Source organism: Entelurus aequoreus, linkage group LG10, assembly GCF_033978785.1.
Source record: "Entelurus aequoreus isolate RoL-2023_Sb linkage group LG10, RoL_Eaeq_v1.1, whole genome shotgun sequence".
Taxonomy (NCBI): Eukaryota; Metazoa; Chordata; class Actinopteri; order Syngnathiformes; family Syngnathidae; genus Entelurus; species Entelurus aequoreus.
Window position 1 is genome coordinate 52,844,876 of NC_084740.1, and position 10,813 is coordinate 52,855,688.

At 43.5% G+C, this 10,813-nt stretch overlaps 1 protein-coding gene across 1 annotated transcript in view; it reads right to left on the reverse strand.

Annotated features, from left to right (window-relative positions):
* The window catches only part of LOC133659164 (semaphorin-3D-like), a 63,031-nt gene extending 52,672 nt beyond the window's left edge, over positions 1-10,359 (reverse strand). The window contains exons 1-3 of the mRNA XM_062061897.1: positions 10,159-10,359; positions 213-275; positions 1-106 (exon numbers count right to left, since the gene is read on the reverse strand). The exon at positions 1-106 is cut by the window's left edge and continues 11 nt beyond it. Of these exons, the coding sequence (XP_061917881.1) occupies positions 1-106; positions 213-275; positions 10,159-10,359 (370 nt within the window). The remainder of the gene's footprint in view (positions 107-212; positions 276-10,158) is intronic.
* Positions 10,360-10,813: the final 454 nt, after the last annotated feature.

Consider the following 10,813-nt stretch of genomic DNA (forward strand, 5'->3'; position numbering starts at 1 on the left):
CGCTGATTTCAATGAACGCACAGCTGGGGTGGAAGGCTCCTGTCCCGCAGGCGTAGGCATGGGTCATGTTGTAGTTGTGGAGCACCCTCACGAAGTTAGCGCACTCCTGCTGGGACGAGACGTTGAACATTGCAAAACAAAATGTGCAGTTCTGCATAGATCGGTTCAAGTCATCCCCACTAAAACTTCAAGGTCAAGTGAGGTTTACGTACGTTTGAGTTTTTGCCAGCCAGTTTGCATGCGTCCACTCGGTCCCAAGGTGCAGGCCAGTGGATCTAGTAAGAGTTGGAGACAATGCACTATGTTAAACCTCTGCACTGTGATTTATGAGCATAATATCAATCTTGACATCATAAAAGATGACAGACTCCCTCCTGTTGTGGCACAACATTTGCGGAATTTGGGCATTTACTTTATCGTCTTCGTTGTGCAGCCTAATAACAGTCAGGTCCAGATGCGGTTACCATAAAGCAAAACACGCACAACATACAACCCCCCCCCCCTCCCCTTTAGTGTGCCGAGCCATGTTCACACATGTGTTATAACAGGCTTATGTGCTTAGCGTGTTGCCTCCCGCTGTAACCTACCAAGGGGAGCTATCGCCAAACTTTGGAGCATGCAAACATACCCCCTTAATGTTAAAAGAACTCCTGAGTCAAAAATGCCGCGGAGGAATTCATACAGAATAAGCGGCGTAAGCTTGTGAAAGAACTTAGTATGAACATAGACCAGTAACCCGGTCTTACTACGCGTCACATGAGGACCTGCAAAAACCGTGACAACACAATCAGAATCAGAAATACTTTAATAATCCCCGAGGGGAAATTAAGATTTTCAGCACAATCCCATTCAAGAGCAGACGGACATTACAGGGAGACAGAACAGGATCGCTGAAGGGTCTGCCAACTTCCGGCGGCCCTTACAAAAAAGGTGGGAAACAGGTAAAATATTCAGTCTAAGCCTGGGCCCCTGGAGAGGGGGTCCAGACTAAGGCCAAGGGGAAAAAAACCTCATAGCCATAGCACACATAAACATGTGTGTATGTCCTGGGCATGACGTTAAAGTGCATCCGGCAGTGGAGGCTTCTCTAAGGGGTATTGGGGCACTAGGAGGTTAACCCCGTTACTACTGTTACCCCAGGTGGCCCTTGGCAAAGGCCTAGTACCTGAATGCCCCCTAGCCAGGGATACGGTGAAGACCTCAACGGCGGAGCAGGCGGAAGACTGTAGATGTAAGAACCACCACAACGGCTGCGATGGCGGAAGAAGGCACCCCCACATCCATGTGGACCCAGTTATGGGGAAAAAACAACCCAAGACCTCAACGGTGGGATGGGCGGAGGATGATTGCTAACCCTATGGAGCGTCACAACGGCTGGGATGGCGGATGAAGGCTGCAGCAGAAAAGGGTCCCCAGTCGTCTTGGACTCCATGCCACTGGACCCTGACCCGGATATGTCAAGGATCGTGTGGTGACTGTCTGAGCACCAGTCTCCCCATGTTAAACAAAGTCACGCACAGACATCCTCCATAAAGGGATACCCCCCTACTAGGAAGATTGCTATACTCGTTCGAGTGACCGCCGATGATGAAACATGTGTGTAAGAGGGAAACATCAAAGAACACAAAGGACATTAAAGACATTAAAAGAGCAGAGCTGATGCAAACAGCCACTTCTACACACAGCCACAAAAGTAAAACAACAAACATTTAAAAAATAAAGAAAATAAACATATACACTGTGGTGGCCTCTGCGATGTTCCATGCCATCGTCTGCTGGGGTGGTGGGAGCATGGCCAGAGACAGGAGCAGACCCAACAAAGCAACCAAGAGAGCCGACTCCACCCTCGGCCGCCCACCAACTCTCGGCCAGTGTCCAGTCCGCATGGATGAGCGAGGATATGTCCTAGGAGACATGCTTATTCAGCCAAGACACTGTGAAGCTTGTCCGTCCCGGCGCTCAACGCCAGCTCCGCAGCCCTGTCTCTTCATCCGCATCTCCTCCAGTCTCTCCAAAAAGGACTGGTCTCCATGGCCAAAAGGCTCCCGTGAGGCAGATCCAGAAGTTCACAAAAAAGCACGGCAGAAGTCACGAAAGTGCCACCACGTTCGTGACTTAGACACTAGGGGCGGTATGGTGTAGTGGGTAGATCGGCCGTGCCAGAAACCTTAGGGTTGCAGTTTCGCTCCCCGCCTCTTGACATCCAAATCGCTGCCGTTGTGTCCTTGGGCAGGACACTTCACCCTTGCCCCCGGTGCCGCTAACATTGGTGAATGAATGATGAATTAATGACAGGTGGTGGTCGTAGGGGCCGTAGGCGCAAACTGGTAGCCTCGCTTCCGTCAGTCTACCCCAGGGCAGCTATGGCTACAAATGTAGCTTACCACCACCAGGTGTGAATGAATGATGGGTTCCCACTTCTCTGTGAGCGCTTAGATTATCTAACAATAGAAAAAGCGTGATATAAAATCTAATCTATTATTACTTTCGTGACTTCACAGTCCCAAAGGGTCCCGAACCAAAAGGAAGACAAAAAAACAGGTTCAGAAACTCACAAAATGCCTGCTACAAAGTGTCAGTTTCTAAAAAAGACCCTGACGCTTGTGGTTCTAGATCAGGTTCACCGTCAAAGCTCCCCAAAGCCCTGAAAATTAGTCTCGCAGTGCTAATCTCGTCTAAATCAGTATCAGTGACCAGAGAGGCAACAGTCTGAGAGCAGCATGAAGAGTTAAAACAACCAGATAAGCATCAAATAAACACATGGCCACCCTGACCGCAGGTCAGCCTCAGCTGCATTAACATTCACTCATGAACTCAAACATATGGAGAGTGCTTGTGTCTGTTTTTGTGTCAAATGGCTCTTTATTGAATGTATGAGATGTGGTGTTTACATATGACGACCCGGAGCAGGCAGAAAGGGGAGGCCTTTGCTCTCACAATACACGGCCTGAGTTCATTTCAGTGTACTGTATACAAACTTCATCGCAGGTTACGGTTTTAAATGTCAGGATACATTACATGGCTGTCTTTAATCGTGCATTCATGTTATTAGCAGATGGTACTAAGATCCCAACAGCATGTCGGAAAGATAGTGTAGTATCTTTTTGTCCTGACCTACCTAAGTTCATTACCTCTAATTGGTAACTGGGCGCTTCGACACAAAATAGTAACTGGTCTGTATTTTTACAGCGCTTTACTATATCTAAAACGCAGTGTTGGGCCGTCAGGGCCAGCAAGACCTTCTATGCTGGCCTAACATAACCAGAAATCATGATTGTAATTAAAGATACAAGTAATTTTTAATTTACTTTCCCTAAATATCTTAATGTATTCATATTCTCTTCATGTCATAGAGTTTTTATCCAATTGGAATTGAGCTAGTTTATGTTGCCATGCTGTACCAAATCTGCCCGGGGGCCTTCAGAATCAACATTGCGGGCGTCCGTGCACTGCAAGTGAACGGACACATACGGTTGATAGACAATTGCGATAGCTAATCAGATCATGAGACCATCCTCATCAGGCTCATCTCAGATGGCGAAAAGTCCGCCTACAGGAGAGAGATGGACCAGCTGGCGTCCTGGTGCAGCCTCAAGAACCTAGAGCTGAACGCCCAGAAAACAGTGGAGATGATCTTGGACTTCAGGAAAGTCACAGCCCCACAATCCCCCCTCACCCTGATTGACTCTCCCACCCCCGTCTCCATTGTGGACTCCTTCCGTTTCTTTCCATTCAAGTGGGAGCCGACCATCAGCTCCCTCATCCAGAAGGCCCAGCGGAGGATGTACTTCCTGCGGCAGCTGAGGAAACTTAAGGTGCCGACCGAGATGCTGGTGCAGTTTTAGTCAGCCATCATCGAGTCCATCCTCACCTCCTCCATCACCGCGTGGTTCCCCGGCGCCACAGTCCGGGATAAGCATCGACTGAAGCGCATCGTACGTGCTGCTGAGAAGGTGATTGGCTGCAAGCTCCCATTCCAGGACCTGTTCTCCTCCAGGACCAGGAGGCGTGTGGGTCGGATCACAGCTGACTCTTCTCACCCTGGACACAAACTATTCTCCCCTCTCCCCTCAGGCAGGAGACTATGGTCCATCCAGACCAACACCTCACGCCACCTGAACAGTTTTTTCCCTCGGCCATCAGGCACATGAACAAGATCTGATAGCTCAGTTACAGCTAATTTTAATACCTATTTTTTGTCATACGTGTTTTATGTTGCACGATTGTGCCAAGAAAAATTCCTAGTTTGTGAACCCGTTCTCAAACAATGGCAATAAAACTATTCTGATTCTGAGTTGTTGTCAGTGTGGCCTTTTAGCTGGCCTTACGCTGTGATTGGATACTCACTTGGGAGTCCCAAGTGAGTATCCAATCACAAGTTGCGAAAACAGGAAGTGGCACCACAGCCATAGAAAGCCACAGAAAACTCACCGGTACTCTCAAAGAAGGAGAGCAACTTGTTGATTAGGTGGCAGATATATATTTGCAAGGCCAGTTTCAAGAAGGATACTAAAACTAGATCTTGTGTGACGAGGTCGGCCGACACTGGAAGCTATCCCGGCGGTCAAATGGTTTGCCCGCGACTACGACCAACTGCGAGCGGTACCACTGGCTTATACGGCGCCGAATGGGTGCTACAAATTGCTAAAACAATACCCAACTTCACCAATTCACACACTGATAGCGGAAGATAGGCGCTAACCCCGACCGATCAGGAGCAAGTTGGGTGAAGTGTCTTGCCCAAGGGCGCAAAGGAACCAAGAACCCTCGAGTTGCAAGACGGCCGCAGAGCCACACCGCCTCCACTACTATGCTTCCACCTCGACACTACTTCCTCATGCATGTACTGAAGACACAGCATCAGGAGCAACTGTGGGTTTAGTATAGGGATGATACTCGAAACCGGTTTTCCCGGTTGTTCGATAAGAAAAGAACCGAGTCCTCGGACTCGAATCCCTTTTTGAGAACCGGTACCCGTTATCGAGACCACTATAGTAAAGAAAAAGAGTTGGTTCTTTATTCGAATCCCTCGGAACGAATCCCGTCCCGACCAGAAATGCTCCGTGTGACATCACGAGAAATGGTGTCACGTAGCTCAGTCATTAGGCGCAGATAGGGAAATCAGGAAAAACAATGGACCGGAAAAAGTGCTCTAAGGTGTAATAAAGTTCAAAACAAAAGTTATAATCCAATGAATAACTTTACTGAGAGATTTGAGCAGGGTACACACACATGACGAACACTTTTACCACCAACCGGAAACATAGCAACCAGGCTAGCAACGCACCTCCTTTACGGCAGCTGTCGCAACGTTCTTAAAGCAACGGCAGCACATACATATATATACATCACATCTCCCTTTTTTAACTTTTGTTTTTCTTTCCTTGTAAACAAAACAAAATCACACTGTATATGTGTTGTCTGTCTAATTATAATTAATGCAGACGAGGCGTGTTGGCTGAGTTCACAGCGTGCTCATAAACTCATTCTTAGCTGCCGGGTGACGATATGCAACAACACTTTTAGGGGCTACCGCGCATGCTCGTCACTCCCGTTGCATGCTGGGTAGTGTAGTTGTTATATTCCCTAGCTCATAACATCTTTCCCCCTATAAAGAAATAATGTTAACTCAATAAAGTGTATTTCTTTTTTTAGCTTTAACTTTTCATTTTTTAGCATTTTAACCACATTTGCAAAGAACCTTTCTCTTCATAGAATTGTCTTTCAATAAAGAAATAAAGTGCAAAAATGTCAAAGCATCATAACAAACAGTTATGTCAAATAGCAGCAGAATTGCACTTTTTGGAGAGCTGTATTTTCAGTTTTGTGCCCAAGGGACTGATTTTATTTAACACTATATTATTATTTATACACCTATAGTGATCACAGAGACAGGTTGTTTTTGTGTTACTGTATATATTTGTTTTTCTGAAAAATCCCACTTAATATACTTTGGGTAACAACAGTCAATATTTATTTATTTATTTTATTTTTTTTAGGGGGGTAACAGTCAATATTTATTTATTTATTAGATTAAATTGTTTTCTTATATAATAAAAAATAGCTTTTGTTAAACCAAATATTGTGTGTTTTTTTCCATATACAACAACCTATCTGGACTCGATAAGAGAATCGATAAGGAATCGGTTTGATAAGAGGATTCGATAATAGGCTCGAACTCGATAATTTCTTATCAAACATCATCCCTAGTTCAGTATCTTGACATAGTCACTCGAGGGGGGGACTCAGGCTCTAAACCATGACCTAGTTGTGAAACGACCACTCCAATTAGCTCAGCCATGCCATGGAGTTAACAGGTTTGAGTTTGGCAATGTTTGGAACCTGGGTCAAATTCAGCCCGTTTTGTTGATGTTTGAAATCAATGACAAAATGGCGGATGCTCTTCGCTGCCCGCAAAACACGAGGTCTTAGGACAGGTCACTCCGGACGAGGGACACTTTTGTTGGTTTTGGGGACTTCATTGAGCTACAAATTAAATCAACGCCATGTTCCTTCTCTGTCTGTACTTGGGTTGTTTTGCTGACCAGTTGTGTTTTGTGGAGACAACATGGCGTCTGTCTAGTCTCTTTGATGTGTCATGTTTCCTTTATTGTCTTTTTCTAATGACAAACTGTTGGGCGGCATGCTTTGAACTAGCGGCCACTCTCTCCCAGAGCTTTGGAAATTTGATCTAGAGTATAGACCAGACAGTAAAGGTGTCTCGATTCTTCTTTATGTCTTGAATGTATGGAGGATTGCCAATGAATATGCTTTGAAGTCTTGGAATAGATTGAGTCCTTACTAATACGACGCAGCAGATGGTAGCATAACGGCAGTGCAAAACGCTCACTGTATTTACTGCAAATTCTTTGTGTCCTCTGTCCTGGGACAATGCAGTAAAGACTAGTTATGATAAATATGGGGGAGCCAGTCTGAGCAGAGCACTGGTCGAGGCCAAAAATAAATGGAATCGCAATAGTCTAAGCATGAGGACATGAGCTGTGTATGCAAGCCCATTTGAAACTGGTCTCTGGGCAGGTAGCAAGAATTCTTAGCTGCAAAATGTTTGCTGAGCTGATTTATTTTTATCAAATTTAAACGAGATAGCAATAAAACGCCAAGCTTTTTAAAAACAGGAGCGTCAATAGGCTGATCGAGGGCGCTAGCTGACACCAGTGAGCAGGGCCGTAACCAGGATTTGACAAATACTAAACTGATATAAAATGAGTTCGACACACTGATGTCGGTTTTTGATGCAGTGATCGAAGGTCACGGGCTTAGCCACTTACATGCAGTGATTTATCCAGATTCTCTGAACCTTTTGATGATATTACGGACCGTAGACAGTGAAATCCCTAAATTCCTTGCAATAGCTGGTTGACATTAACAGCCATAATGCAACAGAACATTAGGCCTACTCGTAACCATATGATTATTTAATCCACCACCAGTGTATTTTTCAATTTATAACAAATATGTATTGATTATGATTTGGAAGACATTTCTAATGATCTGTTTTGGTCTCAACTGGCTTCACACTAAAGGACGACAACAGCCCCTTTTAAATGTTTATTAGGGAAATATATGTTATGTAGGAGTGGATGGTAATAACACAATTGTAAATAAGTATGACAATGTTATACGCAATCAGACCTCATTTTTTTTAACTTTTTAAGGTCAAGGCAAGTGTTGCCGTAAAGGAGGGCTCATGTTTTAGGGCACCAATGAATTATTTATTTTCTTTCAATGCAAGGGCTCCAAAGCAAGCATGTACAATATGTATATATGTATATATGTGTATATATATATATATATATATATATATATATATATATATATATATATATATATATATATATATATATATATATACTTTACATTTGTTAAAATCTCAAAGTGCTACAAAGTATAAAAAAATAAAAATAAAATAGAAAGTTAAAATATATAATAGAAAATTAAAATAGAAATAAAAACATGGAAAACACTAGACAAACACTAGATACAATAGAAACATAGATAAAATACAAATAAAAACATGAAAACATAGTTTGTATGTATGTATGTATGTATGTATGTATGTATGTATGTATGTATGTATATATATATATATATATATATATATATATATATATATATATATATATATATATATATATATATATATATATATATATATATATATATATATATATATATATATATATATACACATACAGTATATATCAATTTTTGTATTCATTATTATCAACTTGTCAGCTTTTTGTCATTACATGAGGCCCTTATCTCTATTTGTACATTTTGATTGAGGGAGGTATTTATTTTTATTATTATTTATTTTTTTTAAGTTATCTACATTTATATGTACATGTAGATGCTGTATCGGGACAGATCCATTAAGAGTTTGAGCAGAAATACGTTGTATAGGAATTAACTAGACACAATAAAACATTAACAAAATACTGTGTCACATGAATGTTTTTTTAAAGTGATACTTTTGTGACTTGAAAAAACACAAGTAATGTAAAAAACATGGCGTTTACTTTTTGATATCAATATAAAACTCAAAGCAATTTGGCTAAGGAAGATGAAGTCTAATAAACAAGCCTTGTTCTTCTCCAACAACGCCTCCTCGTGGTTCAGTAAAACAATTTGGCCAACAAAAATAAACAGGAGTGACGGCTCATACACACTCTTCACAGCCTGCATTCAGTTCGATGAGATGACACAACATTTTAGCTGGTATATGTTATTTGAACACTGATACAGTTTGCAGTTAAATAAAGGACGAGTGAAGATCCCAGTAAACAAACTAAAGACTTTATAAACAAGTTGTGACAACGTTCACGACACATCAACTGCTGCATGTTTTCTCACTTCATTAACTCTGTCACAGCAGCTGATGGACACTGTATTGAGAAAATGAAAACAACACAAATAGCTTTCACCTTTGCTGTATACTTTTAGTGTGTGTCTGTCTCCAATATTGTCCACACCTGTCTCCATCTAAACACAGCAGTGCGCTCTTAAACACAAGTCGGGAAGCGAGGGAAAATGACGTTAAACCAAGCGCTTGGTTCCGTTTACTCCGAGGGGAAATCTCCGGAGCAAAGTCTGTGTAGTTAGTCCGCCATGCTTATCAAGCCTAACGACGCTAGTGCACATGCGCCTGACTTTGTGTTTCCTAAAATGCATTAATAAATGACAGGTTTCTGTAAAAATCTTTCCTCAAGTGGAGGAGTTCAAGTACCTCGGAGTCTTGTTCACGATAAGGGAAGAGTGGATCATGAGATCGACAGGCAGATTGGTGCGGCGTCTTCAGTAATGCGGACACTGTATCGATCCGTTGTGGTGAAAAAGGAGCTGAGCCGGAAGGCAACATTCTCAATTTACAGGTCGATCTACATTTCCATCCTCACCTATGGTCATGAGCTTTGGGTTATGACCGAAAGGACAAGATCACGGGTACAAGCGGCCGAAATGAGCTTCCTCCGCCGGGTGGCGGGGCTCTCCCTTAGAGATAGGGTAAGAAGCTCTGTCATCCAAGAGGAGCTCAAAGTAAAGTCGCTGCTCGTCCACATGGAGAGGAGCCAGATGAGGTGGTTCGGGCATCTGGTCAGGATGCCACCCGAACGCCTCCCTAGGGAGGTGTTTCGGGCACGTCCGACTGGTAGGTGGCCACGGGGAAGACCCAGAACACGTTGGGAAGACTATGTCTCCCGGCTGGCCTGGGAACGCCTCGGGATCCCCCGGGAGGAGCTGGACGAAGTGGCTGGGGTGCGGGAAGTCTGGGCTTCCCTGCTTAGCCTGATGAATGGATGGATGGGTTTCGGTAATTAAAAAATTAGACGGTATTACTAACCGTCGGAAATTTTATCGCAAATCATCATGAGACCTTTTACCGTTACATTCCTCGTCCATTAAGATTTAAAAAGTCAAGGTCGGTCACGACATGTTGTTGCCGTGGATGCTGGTCTTTTTTTTTAGGGCATTACGGCAAGTGACGCGGCTTTTGCCGTGGTTGCTATGGTTAAATTCGAGCCTTGCTCACGAGAATATTTTTTCAGTGTGCCCCTTAGCCCAAAATTCTCCAACCTTTCTCTAGGTTTAGCCTTGACGTTCTCGTCATTCACATTCCCAACATTGCCCGGCATTGTTTACCTTTCTGGGATTTTTGGCCAGGTTGTCAGGGTCAAGCAGGTAGATGTGATCCCTGGCTCCCAGCAGAAGACGACCTCTCTCCTCATCCAACAGCAGGGAATGGGAAAGGAGGCCATCGGAGGGGCCCAAAAACAAAGACACACTGCCGGCGTGCAGCAGTTCTGCGCGAGACAAACAACAGAAACACAGATTGATCAACATCCGACTTCTTTCCCTCATACCACATTTTTTAAAAACAAGCGGTGAATTTCCTTTTCTAAAGTGAAACGTGCCTTGGCTGGAAGTGAAACAGAGTAATCCTCTGTGGCTTAACACCTGCAAAGGATAAAGATACAATAAGCAAAGACATAGTCCACCACCTCAGTTTGTGGATATCTGTATCAGGGTATTTTCATAGCTCGTTCATCGACCATGAAGACATCTCTCAAGAAGTAGGATTTACATTCCCAGAGTGCAGATTGACCGAATGAAAGCAAATTCATCAACTCAAGCGAACTGTACCGTAAACCGATAAGATACTAAAACAACTTCGGGCTATCTTAGTTATCTTGTGTCAGGCATCATTCATCATCCATTGAGATGCTGCTGATGAGCTGTAAAAGTTTGAAGAAGTCAAACTACAGCTCGGTGCCAAAGAACACATATGTAATCTCCA